The sequence below is a fragment of the Tetrao urogallus genome (assembly GCF_951394365.1).
Source record: "Tetrao urogallus genome assembly, chromosome: 2".
NCBI lineage: Eukaryota > Metazoa > Chordata > Aves > Galliformes > Phasianidae > Tetrao > Tetrao urogallus.
Window position 1 is genome coordinate 49,823,761 of NC_136814.1, and position 21,139 is coordinate 49,844,899.

Sequence of the window (21,139 nt, forward strand, 5' to 3'; positions counted from 1 at the left end):
TGGGTGAATGAGAAGCCAGCTGTGAGCTGATCAAGATTAGTAGGTAAAAGTGTTTGAAGGTCAATTAAGACAGGCACTCTGCAGGACTTCACACTTATGAACCAGGAATGACACACACACAAAAAAGAAAACACCACAAAAACAAAGTGCACAAGAAGTGAAAGAAAGGATACATGACCCAGGACCGCATGACCTCCAGAGATCGCTTTCCATGCCAGCCAATCTGTGATACCCGTGATTCTATAGCTTTCTGCAGTCCATTCTTCAGTGCTCATGAAGCAGTGTAGCATTTAAAGGACACACGAAACTTTTTCCCACAGTTCCAGTTACCTCTCTCAGGACATGCGTTTGCTGAGTGCCAAAATTTCTACAGTCTCCTTAACCTTCAGAAAATATTAGCTTATGGTATGCTCTGCCAGTACCTCTGCAGAAACAGCATGCTTAAATGTTGCCTGCTTTGGTAGGTCAAAAGGAATTCATTGAAAAGTGTATATTTAAACAGTATCGCTATGACACAAAAGGTGATGTGGATGTGCGCGCAGTTGGAGGCTAGAAGTGCAAGATCAGAACACCAGGAAGGAAAATGCTTTGAATGGCTGGGCATGATTTAAACAGCAGGAATGATAGTATTGCCTGCAGTAGTAGTTTGATCACACATAACAGTGAGGTGCAGTTCTTCATTTCCTTTTCTCTCTTGCCTTTTTCTTCAAAGTTTAGTGATTTGTATGTGTTTTCAAACAGATGTGGCTGGATTCACTGCATCACTGACTGAGCAATTAGAAATTGGTCCTTCAGTTCTTTGAAGGAAATGCTAAGGATTGCATTCAATTCTTTAGTTGGCATAGGATGGTATTTTTCCACTAAAGTCAGTGTTGCTGCTTCAGTTTACAGCTTGAATGCCACAGAATGGATAGAGTACAGGAGAATGTGAAGAAAAAAGTATAACTTGGTAATATCTATTAGAGAGTTGAGAAGTACAGTCTAGAAACTTTCTTCGTTGTAGTGAAATTGAACTCCTCTTGGATCAACTGTTGAATATGAGTTGCACATCTTTTGAAGGGTCTTAGAGAGATTCTTGGGTCCGCAGAAGAATACTCCAATGCTATTGCTGTAATCACAGTAACAACAACAAAAAAAAACATAAAAGCAGTAAAATGGATAAACTGCAACTTTTGACAGCCTCGAGCTTTGTATCAGTTGAAATGATGCTTTTGAATTGATTTTTTTTAGAAATACACTTGAAAAAAATTGTATTAATATCACAAAGTACTACAGTATAATTACTGTAACACTGCAGCGTTTATTATGTCATATTGATTTATTTATTTGGATAGTTGCATTGGAGGTCACAAATTATTTTAAATCATGGTTCTTTGGTTTTGATTGTCATACTCTTTTGATTGAGAAAAGCAAACATCTGTTTGGGCTGGAAATTTGGAATGCTTTTTCTCCATACGAATTAATACTTCTGTTTCCCTAAAAATGCATAAATCTCTCAGCTATTTCTGAGTCATTGTTTTGCTGTTGTTGCATGTTTCTTTGGTTGGGTGTTTTTCTTTTGTTTCTTTGTAGTTTTTATTTATTCACTTATTTATTTTAATGCTTTACTGTCTGTGGACAATTTTTTAAGTGGCAGATTTAAACAAAAATTGTAAACAGTTCTCATAAAACAACAAGAACGTGACAACAAACATTTTGTTGATAAGTGCACAAGCGTGTTACAAAGAACTGGAAACATGATTCCTTGCTGGAGAGTGCTTTAAAGAACTGGCTTATAAGTATACAGCACATATTATTTTGAAACATATATATGTGGACACAGATATGCACACATGCTGTGCTACTGGGGGAAGCTGAATCCACTTAGACACAATGTAAGTGATAAGGGAATGTGATTTTCAAAAGGTTTTTGCTCCATTAAAGGAGTGGCTGTAGATCTGATTTTGGAGCCGTAGCCATAGTCCTCAAAAGTAGTGTCCATATAGCTCTGGTTCTCGACTACATTAGGTTCAACTTGCAGTGGTGTACTCCCATTAATATGCAAAAGACTCTGTTGTACAATGGGAAACTTGGTGGACTTAGATGTAGGAACTCAAAATATAGTTTGTTCATACAGGCTAATTGTTCTATTACACAGTATAAACTCTTGAGCCTCCTGTAACTCAGAGCAAGGAAAGGTAGGATATTTTTTGTGATTCAGTGTACACAAGGAGTGCAGTGTTTTCTTTAAGAGGTCAAAATTGACAAGTAATGCATACATCTATGTTCAGAAGCAAATACAGATTTTTCTGCCACTTAGCACTGGCTTTCTAAGGAAATATCACAAGATCTAGTGTGGAAAGTTAATACCTTTCCCCTTCCCCGAGCATCAGAAAAACAGACTTTTCTCAGCTGTACTTAAAAAGTAACAAAATGATTATGTTTCAACTATAACTTTAAAAGCTCTGTTTTTACAGCAGAACCTGTATAAAAGGTCTTTCAAAAATCATGTTTTCTACCCTTGGCCTCTTTCTATTTTTAATCTTTCCTTATTTCCTGATTGTATTTATTTTGACCTCTATCAAATAGTTTTTCTATTACTGTTATTTTTGCAATTTTATGGTATTCTTGTAGCTTACTGTATTCTCTTTGATCTCCTCCCTTTCAGCTTTTTCTTGAGTCTTTTTCATCTTTAAAAGAAAGTTTTCTTTCTTCTTTTTCTTTTTGTATCTCTGTCTCTCAAGTGCAAGCCTTTATTTTGCTTTAGCAGGTAAATGTTTGGAAATCATAAAGAGTCCCAAGTATTCTGGAATCTTCAACCACCGAACACAAAATATTTCAAATTCTTGCTTCAAAGGCTTTCAGGAACAAAGAAGCTTTTCTCAGGCCACTAGTGAATCCACCAAGTTCAAATGAACTGTCTTTGCCAGCAGAGATGAACTAATAACAGAACAGCATAGTCTTGCAAGAGTAGCCAAATATGTTCAGTGAACAAACATATCCTTGACATCATAAGAAAAAAATCACAGTTTATCTCTTTAATAACCATCTTCAAGGGAAATTAATGCTACTTTGTCCTTTGTGCAGAACAGTAATTGGATTGTGTGTTTCAATTATATCTGGACAAAGGCCAGGATATTGAAATACTTCTAAATATTAGATTTTCTTGTCCAAAAATTAGATTTTATTGGCATTCTCTTTCCGAGATTTCTTCATTAAAAGCTTCATTAAGCATAAATCTTCTTTCCACACAGCAAAAAAACTAAATTATTTTAAAAGGGTCATTTAGAAAGGTTTGCCCTCCCCTCCTCCCACTGTTTATGCTGAGAGACGAGTTACCTAACAAGGTTAGAAGCCAACCTGCCTTACCTAGGATGGTTTTCAGCTAGCTGCTTGAACTCATTGTCCCAGTTTGGCCTTCCATAGAAGGTCTTCTGCCTCAAACCGGTAATTACATCCACCTTCTCATCATAATGCAGGCCTATGTGAGTAGCCTAAAGACAAATTTGCAATGTAATAATTTTAAAATCAATAACGTGTACTCAAAGTAATAGGAGAAAGCAATAACACTGCTTCTCAGTGAAAGACAGGAGTATTAATAAAGAAAAGTACAATTATCAAAAGACAGTGAGGAAAGGAGATAGTAGTGCAGAAATACAAAAAAGTCAAAAACTGTCTGTGACCTCAAAGGAATTCATCTTCTTGTGACTAAATGTTTGATATGAGTAGGGATCAAATACCTGGTTTTAATACCTGGGCCTAATTTGATCTGAGAAGAAGCCACTGAAAAACAGTGCTCTCCCTCCACAGTCCTGGGGTGCTCCAGGAGCAGGAACAGCACCAGTATAGGTGGGCAAGCAGCACAGCTCTAAGATTTCTCCTGAATCACATAAGGAACAGCGCAGGGTAATAAGGCAGTGCTGACAGGACAAAAGGGTGTGAAGGGAAGGAGGTAGCTTGACAGAGCATGTGAGTGAAGAGACTCAGCCGTCTCAGCAAGAATAGTTGTCTGCCTAATTGACTTTTGGTCTGATATTTGCTCAAGGGGGAGGCAAAATGTTGACAGCTGGAAGGTGAGGGCAGGTTTGTGCTTTGTTAAGATCATGAATAGCTTCTTTCAAAACTTGTTTTAGGTAATACCCTGTGATATTGCTAATCTAATAAACAGACTATTATGACTGCTATATACTTTACAATAAGAGATTTTTCTGAATTTTGTGTACATACCTCATTCCTTGACGGGAACCCTAATTTTTAATATCTACTGCGCAATCCTTACATTCAGTGGAGACAGCAAGAAATAAAATAGTAGAGTAAAGAGATACCTGTGAGAGTTTTTGACAGATGCCTAACTTTGATCACAGTGTGATCTGAGTTTGGTTTGAAAAAAAAGAATCAGAGAGAAATAATCAATTCATTTAGGTCTAGGTAAGGACTAAATAAGCTGAATTAGAGCTACCTACTCTAAAGATTAAGTGCCACTAGGTAAGATGATCCAGTGAAATTATAGGATGGTAAATTTAAGGGCAATCAGAGAAAATATCTTCTCAAACAGTATTAATTGGTCAATAGCTTTTTTTTGCAAAAAATTGCACTTTGAATGCACTTTGAATGCACTTTGAATTGCACTTTGAATGCAACAGGGTTCAAAATTATGCTGGATGCATACACAAAAAACATAAAATATAGTAAAAATAATAAAATTATCTGATGTTTTATAGTTCAGTGCAAAAAAATGCTAGAATCTGTTTAAAGAAAGTTCCAAAGACACATGGACAAAATGGCCTTTCGCAAGATTCCAGAGGCTCTCTGCACTTTTGTTTTTTTGGAACACCTGCTAGCCAGGGCTACACAAGACAACATACTGTACTAGAAGGATCACCAGCTTGTTTTCTCTGTTCCTGTTTTTCTAAATGTGAGAGGGAAACAGCCTGGTGTCTTTATATTTACAGTTCTTTGTCTCTCTGCTTCATCCGTCATTCATTCAGCTGTTCCTGTTCCTTCTGTCACCATACTGGAAGAGCAAGGTACATTAAGTCAGACTCATAAGAGTTTCATTATTACCTGACTTTCGTCCCAGCCAGTAAGAAATATGTGATAACTTAGGAAATCATTTTTCCCTTTTTCAATCATTTTTGTTTCCAAAAGGAACAGAAGATCAGCAAACCACTCAAATGTGGATGGGTCTCGGCAAATCCAGTAAAAATAAACCTGTGAGATAAAAATAAAGAGATTTAGTAAGAAGAAAACTTTCAATGAAACTTCCTAATGATTAGCACGAGCTATTAAACACTGTGTACAACTCTCCACTATGAATTTAAACATAGTAACACATTTTTTCAGAGATGTAGACGTTCTATCATGTACAAAATTTTATTTTCATCTTCAAGATTGAGCATTCATGTGTTAGCAAAGATAGGAAGTGTACAAGTTTCCTATTTTCCCCTGCCAGTATTTCTTAATTTAACATAGAATACCTAGTCCTGCATTTCTTGTAAATAACTTTATTATCCTTTGGAAATTTATATTGATTTTCAGTTATAGTATAAAGGGAATTTCAATTTCATTCAGCACTGAAGCAAGGAATTCTTGTTTCTCAAGATGCCACAGGTTAACAGTAGATGTAGTCAAAAGGTATTAGTTACGTAATTCAAGTAAAAAACTGTACAAAAAAGCCGAGAGAACATACCTAGTTGCTTTTTTAAAGAATGTCTGGTTTAAATTGGAGCTCATAACTTCTAGAAAAAACATTAAACTGTCATTTTAAAGTTGCCAAGGAGGTCTAATGAACTACTGTCCCAGGATGTAGTTTTGTATTGGTTAAAGACCTATGAAAAATTCAAATAGTTTTTCTCATCCACACTTTTCTAGCTTCGTCTTCCACATGGTGGATATTTTTTTAATGTTGTATGTTGGAGTGGAGAATCTGTTATTAAAGCTTTGCTCCCCAGGCAGAAATTAGAAGCTACAATCAAGTTGTCCTATAATCTTCTCTTTGGCAAACCAAACATTCCTGGAATCTGTTACTAAGAGGCTAATTTTTCCATTTCTTAGTAATTTCTGTGGCTTTTTTTTCTATATATTCCTTCATTGCACTAACAGTCACAAACAAACTAGAGTGTTTCTTATTTATTGGGAACCTGGTAAAGGGAAATGCTTGCATGGGAAATCATATCTTTCAAACCAGATGGTCAGTTGCCATTCATATGAGTATGAGTCTTTCTATTTCAAGAATCCTTGCCATGTCATCTTCAGGTGGATCAGATAAGACTCCCCTAAACCCATATTCTGCTCAGTACTTACATTCAGGTGGTCCAGGGACATTTATGACCTCTCCAGAAAATGTGTAATCTATTGTGGTCAATTATCTTAACTGCATATAAAGTATCTTTTAATTAATTAACAATGTATGGTGTCTGGAGTCTGCTAGGCACTATTGTGATGCTCAGATGCACCACAATTATAAGAAAAATTTGATTATCATTCTTATTACTCAGGTTCTATAGCTTTTGCTATGCAATCCATCATTCTTTTTATTTGATCAGAGGGTACCAGACATCCAAACATCCAGTATCCTAAGCACAGATGCACACAGGGAAAAACATCTGGAAGCAATGTGAGTTCTCCAATTCAAGAGTCTTCTGCATATATCTCCAAGGTTATTATGTCCTTGTAACAAATCTGAGGTCCAATCTTGTGAAAAAACATGGTTTGCATATACTGAGTGGAGAATTTGTGAAGCCTAACTTGAAGACCTAAAAGTTCTTCCCTGTCACGTACACTTCCATTATGTGCTTAAGGACAACAAAGCTAATGTAAATTTTCTCTTTGGGGAAATGAATGCTTCTCCATCTGGAGGCTAAGCAGTATGACTGAATGTAAGATGTTGTTTGCATCTTTATGTTATCATGGAAAAAGGAAAAGGCAAAAACAACGTGGAAAATTGCTAAACAAGGATATGTAGCATAGAGAAATTTGGGAAGAAGGATCAGTGTTGGAAAAAGCTCTTGTTTCCCTGTCTGTTTCTTTGCTAAGGACACAATGACTGACTACTGTCAGTCATCTTGTCAGCTCATAGAAAATGAGCCTCTGTGGGCAATGTAATTTTGAGTGTAATTATTTAAGTAGTGCCTCTAAAGGGATACTTCACAAGCATGAGGAAAGCTTAAAGATATGCAGTTCCAGGTGATAAAGGAATGACATGGAGGTCAGCTATAAAACTATAATGAAGAGATGGTTGACACTATTTTTATTATAACCATGATTTTTATATTGTTGCAAATTCCCTTAACTTCCTTCAACTCTTCTCTATTTGTGCTCACCAGGCTTCTCTGCCTTTTATTATACCTCAGTATAAAAGGCAATCTTTAAGGTCTGTCCTCAATCATTCTGGGGAACTGTGAAAATTTGGAAATTGTAGCCCATTTCCATAGGATCAATGAAACAATATTTCATATTAAATGCTTCAGAAGTGCAAAAATTGGAAAAGAAACCAGAAAGTTATAAGGATATTTCCCAAAGTTTCTATAAACCAAATTGCCAGACTTCAGGTAAGATGCTGGAAGAAAAATGTGGTAAAACTATGCTTCACTGGAGATTTGGTGAGAGAGCATAACAGTGATTTGAGATGTTTCTTAGATCTGAATATGCTATATGAGTCTATCTGTCGTTTCTGTAGGAAATATAAACAAAGTACAAACCTAGGAGGAAAAGATACAGCATTCACGGTTAAGCAGGATACCTACAGTCCAGAAATAGGATTGTCTGCAGAACTTTAGTATGAATCATCTTGGTTGTTTGCTTTTTCCTGTTCTATTTCAATGTTTTACTTAAAAAATTGCTTTGCAGGGGGATTGCTCCTGATTTGCAATGGCATAGGTTAAGATGAAAAAGCAAGCCTGCTGACTTCATAGCATTTCATTTTTGTAATCAACAACAGCGTTATTTAAATTAGCAGAAATACATAATTTGTAACATTAACATTTATTTAGTTTTTTATATTCAAATCCTAAAGTCCCTGCTTGTTGGACATCCTTAGCATCTTGAAAATGATGCCACTGAGTGCTGTCAGTCTGTATCACACTGTGGCTGTAGATTTGTAGTGAGAAACGTTTTCCCCCAACCTCTACTCGATCGTCTTATTTCTGAAGTATTTTTAGCAGTTCTTTCTAAACAAATAAGTATTTAGTACTTGTGTATGGAAAGGAGGCGTGTGCTACTAAAGAAATAATTAATTGTGTTCAGGGTAGCAACTGGGAGCACATAGGCAGAGCTGAGCACCAAGCACATTCAGGGAAGGGGAAAGAAAAGCTAGCTGATGAGCTGAGGTAGCATGGTCCTGAAAATGGAGAACTATTTTCTAGCATAGATTATGGAGCTTGAAGGAGTGATTTTAGCTGATTACAAACCTAACTGTCACCGTAGCAGCCAGTTCGACTGAACTAGGTCAAGCTGCCTCTAGCAAAGTCCCCTTGAGAAAGAATATCACTTTCTGAAGCAGCAGAAATTCCTTAAATTCATCACTGGTGCAGTTCTGCTGAAGCTGTATCCATTGCACTGCCTCTAAGGTTTTCATGTTAGCAGTAGAGAGCATTAGCTAATGAAGAAAGATTGTCATTCTAAGAAGTATTTTTGACCATGATTATAATCTTAGAAAGAAAAGAGAGTGAATTAGGCTGGTCTATGGATAAAAGGTCTTCTCTTATCTTAGATCAATAAGGACTTCTAGTATAATAAGCTAAAATAAATGCTGCTTATGAAGGAGTCTTCCTTTCTTTACACTGAGTACCTATGGCAAAGCACGGCATATAACATGTATAATTAAAATACAATAAACATGCAATAAAATTCATCCTCATTAAAACTGTAGAATAAAGCTAGCATCAGTGCATTTCTACAATTAAACAATTATTCTGAATCTAGTATTTTTTTATTGTAAGCCCAATAATATTAACTGACTGTGCATTTATTTAGAACACTTAAAAATCTGCTTCAAATTTATGTTTCATTAGTCTCTACCCATCCTACCTGCATCAGCTACATTCATCAGCTTGATGGCTTACCCAAGTAAACTGTCTTAAATTTTCCAAGTGCTCTTTTCACAAATTGAGTTAGATGCAGTATTGCTATTAATCAGATCTGTAATGCAGGCGCTTGAATTGTTGCTTATTTCTACAGTACTTTACTCCCTTGCAATATGTACATATTTATAATTTATTTTCCCCTATTCTGAATTTTGTACAGCAGACAAGAGCTCTCATCCTTCTCTCCTGTAAGGTGGAAGAATATATTTTGTAAATCATTTTCTACATTGCGGAAAGTCATTAGTAATTACTTGCTGATGATCATCTGTCTGTTTCCCTGTGCTCTGAAGACGGAAGGAAGCTGTGACTCTGAACAAAGCCATCTTTTCACAAGTGAGGTGTAAAAGGTGATGAGGTCAGGGCCACCCAGAGAGGCACCCTCATCCCTAGCTCTTGTTGCTGTCTCTTAGACGTAAGACACTCAACAGCAAAACCCTCCTGCACTTGCAGCTGGACACCTTCCTGCAAAGCCTCTCCTGCCCCTAAATATGCCATGCTGCTCATGGGCTGTAGCAAACCAAAAAAGTTCAGAGATCTCGCTCAGCCACGTGAATTCATCCAGAGGGCCATTACAGCTAAAGCACAGCAGTGACAGCAGAGGCACATACAACATGGCATAGGATTTGGAGTTACAGTGGCAGCTTGTGGCCTTTCACATAAATATAGGAAAAGGCTCAAATTCGTACTCCTAAATTTGAAGCAAGAAACCTAAACTGCTCAAAGATATCTCAGGTTGCATTTAACAGCTAAGATAGACCAGCTTTTCAGGCCTTTAATCCAAAATGTTTTGCTGAGAAACTGATGGTCCAGGGTGGACCTCAAAGTGGAAGGTTACCTCAGACAGGGATGGTTGGTCTAAAGAAAATGGAAGAGATTAAGTAGTTGGACAGTTGTTGAACTCCCTGCCAAAATATGCCATGGTTGCCAAAGAGCTACATGGGTTTAAAAAGCAACTAGGCAAGGTTATGGAAGAAAAATCTATTAAGGATTATTAAGCAGAACAAGGCAGCTCTTGTATCAAGACATTACTGAACTTGCTCAAAGGCAGTGTGCATTAAAGAAGTATCGCTATATGATTTTTCTGTCTGATGTCTCTCATGATTTTTCTCTTGGTGCTCATAAACAGACAATATTGAATATTGAAATATCAATATTGAATATTGAAAAGGATATGGGGCTAGGTAGGCCTTTGGTGAGACTCTTTGTAATGTCTATATTTTCAGTAAAATAGGAAGTGCACATTTGCTAATAACCGCATCTGATGAATCAGTACAATTTTATTGATTTCAACAGCAATTGGTTCAAAAAACCATATCAGTAATATGAAGAAAAGATCATTTTGTGCATAACTAAAGGCAGAAGAAACTTTCTAGCAGCAGTTCCCTTCTTAATCACTAAAAAAAAGATAGAGAAATGAAGGCTCTAAGGCTATTTAATTGTGAAGAATCAATTAGATAAATGTGCACTCCTTTCAGTTTGCTGTTTTTGTTGATGGTTTTTGTTTTTTTTTTTTAAATTATACAGCTACAGACATTATGGAAGCTATGAGCATTTATAACACAACTGTATGTAGGCAACACTAAGAAATATTAGTTCAATAAGTGTAATGATAACTGTACTCAAATCAAAACTAAGTTGTTAAAAAAAAAAACAACAAAACACAAACTTTTATTTATTTCCTTAATAGACATTTCTATGGTACTCAGCAGAAAGAGAGCACTGAATGCTTTGTGGAAGATTAAATTATTTGTAATTATACCACAAGTGGAAGATTTTAGCCAATGGGGAAAAAAATGTTGAGCAACCATGAGATTAATTGCTCTCACTAAAATGACCACTAAATTTTTTAAGGAATGCTGTGAACTTCCCCAGTACCTTTCATCTAGGCTTTCAAAATACTTTACAAACACTGATGTAGCTAAGCCTCATAACACCTCTGAAAAATAAGCATCACTATTCCCACCACACCAATAAGGAAACCGAGATATAGATAAAGGATATACAGAAATCATTATACTTCTGCATTTCACATGAATTCAAGAAAACCAAACTCTATAGCAGAAAGCTCTGGAAGAATGCACCATGCTTTTGCCTTGTAGGCACACTTGCCCAAGGTTCTCTCACAGCTATATATCCTGAGGTATACTATACACTCAGTGTGTAGTTAAATTCACATCTTTTCCCCTTAAGATAACAACAGCAATGATAATAATAATGTTTTTACATGCATGCATATACAATATATATAATACACATATGTAACACACATATGTTCATAGATAGAACTCCTTCCAGTAGAAGTGATCATTCTGATACAATGCAAACATTCGCAAGTAGACTTCTTTTTACATCTAGCTCGTATTTTCGTTTTTATTTCCCTCATTTCCCTTCTTTCTCAGTGTTTTTTTTCTGCCTCAAAGATCCCCCCGGCAATCTGAACCTGTCCTCATCTCCTCAGTTACTGAAATCCCAGATGCTTTCATAGTGGCAGCTTGTCATTAAGAAGCCAATTTTAACACTTTTTTATTTAAAAAGATCAGCCCCTTGGTCCTGCAATCAGCTCCGTATGTACTGACCCTCTCGGATATCTGTCCTTAAATGTGTGATGCTGAGCAATTTCTGATTCAGCTTTAATGTTGGAAAACCAACTAAAGGAAGCTGAAAGAAAAGTCAGCAAGATATCAGTAGCCATGATGGATAGAGAAGAACATGCTTAAAGCTTATTTTTTTTTCCCTCTGTTATCTTCTTATCCCTCACCCTGCCTCACTGAGTATCTCTCCTTCACCTGTCCTCTCTCAGTAGTGCCTCATCCATCCTTAGCAGAAGGCGTATAACAGGTGAGTACATCAAGAGTATGTTAGCTTCATTGGTGCCATCCATTCCTTACAGCCTCCAGTATATTCTTTTCAAGAAAATAATTAAAGTTGTTTGCAAGCAGAAACATACATCTTGACATATGCATCTCATTCAGATCTCAAATACCTTTTTTCATTCCTTCTGCAGGGTGAGAAAAGCAGCTGATAGGTGCTGAAAGCAGCATTTGTGTCAAAACTGGCATCCCAAGGGCCTGCATGAGACCTGCACCTGGGCATAGAGCAGGCATTGCCTTCAGTGCTCTCTGAGATGACCTCACAGTATTCATTTTGTAGGAGAGGGGACAGTTTATCTTTGAGCTCTGTCTATGTGTCTACCTGTGAGAGTTACTATGTATTTGTCTCCAAGTACAATTATGATTCTTCAGCTTTTACTAAAACCAGTGCTTGGGCTGCCTTATTCCTCAGGAAATAACAGGGAAATTGGGAAAACCTACCACAGAACAGTTCCTGAGGCAGCTGGAGAGTGAATGAGTGCATCTGATGGCAAGATAAAGCACTCAAGTGAGTCTCCAACTCTGAATTGCCTCTGCAACCTGGAAAATAGATTTATTTGTGGAACTCTTTAATAGAGTGATAAACTTTCCCACTTACCTTCTGCAGCACCAATACTGTGTGAGGATTGCAGCACTTGTACCAGATGGATTTTAAAATAGAGGCAAATGGCGTGACTCCTATCCCGGCTGCAATGCACACACTCACTCTGTAGCGAAAAACATCTGTGGTCGCAGATCCATATGGTCCATCCACAACCAATCTACAGCAACAAAACAGTCAAGAATCAGCAACATATAAAGCAGTAGAAAGGTTAAAAATTTGTTGGGCTACATGTTTTGAAAACAGAACTTCTGTTAAAATAAAAGAACTCTGTGACTAAGCTGGTGCATGAATAATCCGTGCAAACACATTTAATTTTCATTGGGTGTCACTTAATAGCAAAGCAACTGTTTTTCTCTGAAACAAGAGAACAAGAGCACCCATGTGGGTCTGGGGCCTGGCCATCTATTTAAGCATGCAATTGCAATTTTCTGGCTTTCTGAAATGTGATTAGTCATATAATTGCATGTCCAAATTTAGCTGTGGAATTTGCATATTTAATTACAAATCACTGAAAAGCATCCTGTTTTAGAGCTTTATTTTCTGCATTGTATATATCAAAGTAAAGACAAACTGATTATATTAATTATTTTGAAAACTTCTCCATGTGTATTAAAGTAATAAAAGAGAAAGTAAGAAAAACGGTAGGCATATGCAAGGAAACTAGTACTTTCTCAGCTCTTTCAGAACAATCAGTATTTCAGAAATACATTTTTGGCAGTAATACTGTACTTAGTATCTGACACAGAGGAGAAATTGTAAAGGAAAACATTTGTTTATATTGCTAGCCTTTATAATCAATATTACTGATGCTAAAGCATTCATTTTGAACAACATTGGAGATGAAAAAGATCATTAAATAATCAGATTAATTCCATTACCAACGTGGAATATAAATACATGCTGTGTTTTGGAGTGCTCTGTCCAGTCTATCTTTAGATAGTATAAGTGCTTCAGAAGATTGTTTTGGAATCCAACAGCAAGTGCAGGAAAAAAAGTATTTTTCTCCTTTCAGATTTCTGTTGTTTTATGCTTTTCCTTTTTTGCACCAATCATCTTAAAAGTCCAATTTTGATAGTATGAAAAAATATCCAGACATAGAAACAATTAAGTGTTTTAACAGGAAAGGAAAGCAAAATCACTAAACAATGGTATAAACAAATGTATGGACACAATGGATCTGAAAACCAATTGTTGCTTTCCCAAAGTGTACCTGAAATCCTAGCAAACATTTTCTCTTTCATTTGTATTTGCCAAATGACTCATTTTAATTTCTGCAAGTGTGATGTAGCAAATGAAACAACAACTCAGAAATAACTTTTGAACATCTGGTCTAAGACAAAAACAAAATAAACTATTTTTAGAATATATCCTTAGCAAAATTATTGTCCAGCCCTGTGCTTTTTGTGCACTCAGAATTAAGAGCATACATGTAAAGAGTCTAAGAACTACTTTAAAATAAATCTTCTACATAGATCAGTGTAGTCTTTGTAGCAATTCACATTGTTAGTTGACTGAGAAGAAATAGATCTTGGAGGAATTTCAAGAGATTATTTAATCTCTTTGCATGCTATAAAACAAGATCAACTACATTTAATTAATTCCTTACAAATATTTGTCTAGTCCATCTGTTCATAAATCATCAGATGACAGAGATCCCATCATTGGTTTGGATGCATTTGTGTGCCCCAGCTATAGAAATTAGCCTAATGCGAAGACTCAGAGAAAGCAAGGAAAGAGAAACAAAGCTATGCAACCCAGTCATTTGATCTAGAAAGGGTGCAGGAATGTAGGAAGGTAATTAAATAGTGACAAAAAAAAAAACCACTGCATTTTCATATGCCAAAAGAGGATTCAAAAATAGAGATATAGACTATTCCTAGATATGCTTTGGATTACCTGTCTATTTAAAATAGATGTATATTTTATTTTGATCTTCCTTTATTAATTACAATTTGCATATTTTATTTTTAGAACCTTACCTTATCATTTAGTTGCTATATAACTTCCATCTTTTGCTTGGTTTCTGCTAAATTAAATTTAATTTAATTCTGCTAAGTTATTTTTGAATTATAGCCACCAGTTTGTTGTTTATCTTTAGATACTCAAAGCTGTGAAAAAGACTTGTTTTTTCATTATTGCTAGCTTAACTATTGAAAGATTCTTTTATTATGTTGCAATCAATGATGGCATTAAGCATGCTAACAAAATTACAAAAAGGAATCTTTATGTATAACATTGCTGTTTATTTCAATTTTGCATTATGGCCAGCAACATTTGATGATGTTTTCCTCTTTCTCTCTCTTTACACTGGATGTCAGTCACTGTGGGTCATTTCTGCTCCTGTTCTACTGAAACAGCAAAATTCTCTTCCCAGCTGCCTTTTACAAAGGCACAACTTTCATTTCTAATTCATATTAACTGACATAAAGCAAGAACTACGCATTTTCTTCTCTGTCTCCACAGTCTGGTATGCCACTGTAGCTTGATGGTGTTCATAAGCTTATAAGAGGAATGTTCTTTAGCATCCAAGTACCACTAAATTACATAAAATAGTTTTACCTTTTGCTATTTGGTTTCATTAGAACCACCTCATCAAAAGCAATTTTCTGAGGTAGAAATAGCTCCTTCAGTGTTAAGTCCTAAGCATTCCACTGTAATAGAAATGATCCTGTACTGGACTGTTTCCTGTGCTGAAAATCCCCTCTATGACCACAAATTTCTAAATGGTTTGAATCCATCTGGTTTAGAGCCAGATACTTGGCAGATGTAAGTCTGAATGGCTGTATTAACTTCAGCTGAGCCCTGCTGACTTTCAACAATGAAAGATCAACATTTTGCTTGGATTAAGATGCCACAAGATAGAACTTGAGTGCTGATAACCTTTATATATTAGGACAGAGTCTGAGTTGAGGGAGACTGATGAAAAGAAGCAAGGCTCAGGTTTCTGTAGCCACAAATTATTTGAGTAACCTGAAGGGACAAATTGAACATTTGGGTGGTACGTGATTGGTGCTGCCAGAAAGGAAACATTCAGAAAAATAGCTAGCAAGTAGCTTTTAGTGTTGTTTTAATTCAGTTTGCAATTCAGTTTAATTCAGTTTGCAATGTCTATAGATACAGATGGCAGAGATGTAAATAATAGCAATATATATGTGCATACATATATATAGACTTGGACTTGGATTATTCATTGGGTTTTCATGATTGCCACTGACCTAAGTTCATGACTGATTTTATTTGTAGGGGTTTTGTTTTCATATTAGCATAATAGCATATTTCTGAACCTCGGACTATGATCTATGATCTATGCCACAAAGAACAAACACAGAATTAATTAAAATGTTAACATTTATTTTTAAATGTAAAATTAACTCTTTAAAATGTATTGTTTGATATTCAAACCTTGGTAACATCCACAACTCCTTGAAAGTTTTCTCCTCTGCTCCAAAAGCCTTGAAGAGGGCTGCAGTCCAGTCCCCAGCTACCCTGATGTGAACACTGAAGAAGTCTTCCTCAGGAGCTGAGGTGAGGGTGAAGGGGTGCCACTCCAATGGTGAGATCGATGAGCACTGCAGAAAGATATATTGACCCGCTTCCATTTTAAAGCCATGCTTCTTCATGTGAAGCTCTAGGACTCCAGAGGAATGTGTCACCACCTGAAGAATAGTAAAAAGTTTTACTTAATTTTCTGTGAGAAGAATAACCATTTTCATTGAACTACAGATGACTTATTAATCATCTGTACTTGAGCTCAAGTTAATTAGAATTGGAATGCACAGTCATGTTTAAGTATCTATAGAAAACTGTCTAAACTTTATACTGTAGTGCTGTTGCTGTCCAATAATTTGAGAGTGTATACATTGTATAATACCTGGCAGCTCTCATTATGAGTCATAAGATGCAGAGTAAAGTCTTTAGCAGATCAATGTTTTGTTAACTTTTTCCTAACATGGAAGCTTTTGCAAAAGCCTTTGCAGGGATCTCCTGGAAAGAGTCTAGCAGAAGGCCATGAAAATAATAAATGGCCTGGAGCACCCCTCTTATGAGGAAAGGCTGAGCATCCTCGGTCTGTTCAGCCTTGAGAAAAGAAGACTAAGAGGTGATCTTATTAATGTTTATAAATATCTAAAGTGTGGGAGTCAAGGGGACATGGCTGACCTCTTTTCAGCAGTCTGTGGGGACAGGACAAGGGGATGGCCATAAAATTGAGCATAGGAAGTTCTGTACTGATATGTGAAGGAACTTCTTCACAGTGAGGGTGACAGAGAACTGGAACTATTGATTTGGCAAGAAGAAACAGGGTTGGTGGAGTTCAATCCTAGCATACTTTTATTAAGATGTAATCTCAGCTTAGCAGTTAGTTTTGTGTCGCGCATGGCATACTGAGATGCAAAGATCACACTCACCCTGTGAAATCAGCAGCATGATTTATCCTGCATGCTTTTCCCTCACACAAGATAAGCCTCTTTCTGATCACTGGCTTGATACACATAGACTTTGCTGCTCCAATTTACTCTGCTGTGAATTAAACAGATCCTTAGCACACAAAGATGTTTGCAACTGGGACAAATTGGCACAGTTGTGCTGGTATCAATGACATTTTGACTATTTGTGCTGCCTGGTAATAAAGCCCTTAATCTCCTTGGAAGCTTTCTGATTTGACAGTAAAAACCATATCCTGATGAAGTTGAGGGCCTCTATGCCATTTACTCCAGTGTAAGTTGCATTTAAGTTCTGTGGAAAGAAATGGTGTCTGTGCAGAGGTGCGTGATGGGGGAGCTTTGTGAGTCTGGTAGTTCATTAATCAAACTTGCTCCCATATGGAATAGTCTTATGGACTTGCTATTGGAATAAATGCAAAACTAAAATCAATACCTGGCTGAAACCATAGTAATGATGGAAGAACAGTTGAGTCTGGAGGTGAAAAGTAAGATCATAATGTGGAGTAGATGTCTATAAAAGGGAAAAAGTAACGCAGTGGAATCACTTTCTTTTTACACAAACGTGCAACTGTGCTACATACCTTAGTAATGACTACCTCCTGTTGAAATCTCCAGAATCTAACAATTCTTTCACAGATATACAGCACCACAGGACTCACAACCCATTTCCAAGCCTGTAGAAAGTTTAATATTAAAAAACAATATTTTTTTCAACTTCAATAAAATTATGTTGTGTTCACGGTTTAAATCTGAAGTTAGCCTAAAATGTAAGTATTTGCTTTCTCTTCTGTGATTTTTCTTTTTTTTCATTTGCCTTTCTCACAGGAGTATTTCAGTTGGTACCGTAGCAATTCTAATGTTCTCATGGAATAGACATATGGGACTCTGTCACAGACACAGTCCAAAAGCATTGCTAATATCCATCTGTATTCCAGCCAAGAAGAGTCTTTTAATATCCATTCCTACTACGAAGCAAAAGGATTAATCTGTTTAGGAGTTAAATATAAACATAATTGGACCTAAAGACATATAGATGCATATAATATCACCGATCATAGGCTTACTCTTTTTTTCTCTTCAAAATCTAAAATAATCCAGATGGATCAGATCATATGTGGGTACATCATATTGTCAGCTGTGTGTTTTTTGCAACTACATGCGAAGACATTAAATATCAAATATTCAATTAGAGAAATGGGATGTAATCCCATTTAATCCATTAGCTAGCTCTTACTTAAGGTGTTGCAGAGGATTGTTCTGCTTTTTGTTGTGGACCACCAGTACAAAGTTCTTGGCTATTCAGGCTATTCAAGAATATTCGCATAGTACAGATATGTGCTATGACAATAGCTTAGATAATTAGATGTAATGGAATCTTTGGAATAATAAATAAACGAAGTACGTGTTTTTTATGTGTTTTGTTTTTCCCTCATGTTTTTTTTTCCCCTAGGAGATACAGTTTTATTGCAGTTCAGTTACTCATACAATGCATTTTAGCTGTCTGACGACTCTTCAATGATATGACTATCAAGAGTAACTTTACTTATTGAAACATTGACTTTTCCCCACAAGCTGAGTAACAGGGAATATAAAGTATCTTTTATGAGAAGCAAGCTGTAAAATTATGTGGCTTTCTTAGAAAGTGATAAGAAGATGGAGCAGCAATTTCCCAAGTTTAAGTTTTGAAAATTAAATTTTAAAAAATGATTTAATAGTAGGAAGAAACTAGTATAAGCCAGGAGATTCTGAGCTAAAGCAGAAACTCAACGCATCGGTTGCCCCTAAATACTACAGGTGTCTGTGCACAGTGGTTAATCTCAAATATCTTGAATATATTAGCATACATCAAGGCACAATAATGATGAAACCTGTTTTTCCTTCCTTCCATTTGTGTTACCTGTAAATAAAAGCATGTGACAGGAATGTTAATGCTTCAGTCTCTCTAATGTGACAGCTAAGCTAAGATTTCAAATGCGACACTTCTTCTCTGCAACAGAGCTTTCAATCCAAAATATCTCATGGCTGGTTTGGGACAATGAGGCATCTACCAGGAGGGCTGTGCCGCTAGACAACGCAGACTCCTGGCCATTTAATCAGAGCATCTGTATTCCTGCCCAGGTGGTGTTTCTTCCTCTGATGAGAATGAACTAAGCACAGTGATGGTATGGTAGACACCGTGAGGACAGAAGTTCAGATACACTGGGTGTAAAAGAAATGTTTAAAACACCCTCAGTAGGAGGAGATGGGCAGAGACATGAAGCCAGGAAGCAGGTGTAGATGGCTGAGGGGGGGCCCATCTGCCTCAGCATACCTGAGACCAGGGGAGTGTGTGCTCCAGTGGCATACTGCACAATCCCAGCTGCACGTGCACAAGGCTATCCCTTTGTCCCAGTTCTAAATCCCTGCCTTGCTGGTGCTGCCACATCTTCTGAGCCTCTGAATGGATTTTGGCCCATTGAGGCTTGCAGGCTGACACCATTGCACAGCACTCATCCAGCAAAGCCCAGTTCTTACAGACAATTGATGTACCATATGGTATCATCACAATTCATTTGAAGTAATGTGACTTTGCAAGCACAGCCTTGGGTATGCAGGAAAGTGTGGCAAAGTAGGTTTAAGATAGAGAAATGGAAGTTCTCTCCAGTTAGCTTTATGATAATGAATGTCAAGACATGCAGTTGGAAGCAAGTTTGTGTCTGTATTCACAGTGTGAAGCCACCTATTGATTTTTATGGTGACACTGTAGCTGAAATTTTTAGAGAGGCATTCATTTTCTCATTAATATTCAGTTTGAGTAGTGGCTAACAATAGTTTAGTTTAAGAAAAATCTATGTCAGCCATTAACAGAGCTGCAAGATACTGAATGCTAATTTTTTCTCCTTTACATTAAGATTTCCTTTCATACGCTTTCTCTTTCTGGAAGAAACAACAAAAACTTGCATATGAGCAAGCTAAATCTTGAACTGTAAATGTTAAATGATCTTGTTTAGATGCTAGACATCTGACACACTGTACAAATCTGCTACTTAATTACCCCCTGTGGATTTGCAATCTTGTTGCAGTGAAACCACCCTTCTGTGGGACATTTTTCCTGCCTTTCATAATTTATTGTTTCAAATTCTCTCCGTTTTACCTAACTTAAGACATCAAGGCTGGATGATAGGAGGTATGTGCCCCAAAGCAAGGACATAATCTTATCTTCGGTTTAGCCTCCCTTGGTAATTAAGCTAGTAATATTAAAGCACTATTAGTTAAAATAATAATAATAATTTGCATCTCTATCTCTCCTGTTTCACTGCATTTTCTGTATCTCTACTCCTAAAAGATTTTTACCTAGAGACCATATTTGTGCAATGAGATGAGCACATCAAGGCTATTGCTGATGCTAAATAAAAACAAAATGTAATAAAAAAATACAAACCTACCACTGCCAACAAAACACAAAACCCACAAAAAAAAAAAAAGGGAAAAAAAGCAACAAAACTCAACTAACGAACCAAAACACAAATAGAGGCCAATTTGAAATAAAAAGGAGTGCTGACTTACTAAAGAATCTTCCAGAAGTATTAATTATTATTACTAACACCAAACTTTTACAAATATCTCTCCATCTGTACTTGTCTGTACAGATTATATAGGAGGTAGGGATCACTGTCTTTTCAGTGCACGGGGGGAGGTCACAGAACACAAATGGGCAATTACTCTCAAAACATGACACTGAGTGCCAGTCACTAGTATCATACACTGCAGCCCCCTCATTCCTTATGACAGACACATGGCCTCTCAAAGAAGGATATTAAGCTAAAAGCAGAAGACAAACAATACTCTTACCACAGGTTTGTTACCAGAAAACTGCGGCAAAGGGCACTGAGTGGTTTTCTCCCATTCCAAGTAGTGTTCTTTACAGTAAGTGATGTTGTGAAGCAGCAGACTGTGAGGTGTCTGACCCCGGACTAGCTGGCTTAAAACAAAAATATTTGTCAACACACCTCTTCGTAATGTCTCTGGACACGTGTATGTTTCATACTAGTACTTGGATGCAGACATGGAGACAACTGACAATCTAAAACAGGTCATTTCAAGACTATTGTTCTCTCTTCATGTTTCCTTTATGTTTGCCATGACTTTTCAACCAAGTGCAAGAAATTTTTTATAATATTG

The 21,139-nt window shown here is 36.6% G+C and overlaps 1 protein-coding gene across 1 annotated transcript in view; it reads right to left on the reverse strand.

Annotated features, from left to right (window-relative positions):
• Positions 1 to 981: 981 nt before the first annotated feature.
• The window catches only part of NOX3 (NADPH oxidase 3), a gene marked incomplete at both ends in the record, with an annotated part of 35,257 nt that continues 15,099 nt past the window's right edge, over positions 982 to 21,139 (reverse strand). The window contains 7 exons of the mRNA XM_079532745.1: positions 982 to 1,108; positions 3,349 to 3,473; positions 5,044 to 5,190; positions 12,531 to 12,693; positions 15,939 to 16,192; positions 17,560 to 17,652; positions 20,810 to 20,939. Coding sequence (XP_079388871.1) covers positions 982 to 1,108; positions 3,349 to 3,473; positions 5,044 to 5,190; positions 12,531 to 12,693; positions 15,939 to 16,192; positions 17,560 to 17,652; positions 20,810 to 20,939 — 1,039 coding nt within the window. The remainder of the gene's footprint in view (positions 1,109 to 3,348; positions 3,474 to 5,043; positions 5,191 to 12,530; positions 12,694 to 15,938; positions 16,193 to 17,559; positions 17,653 to 20,809; positions 20,940 to 21,139) is intronic.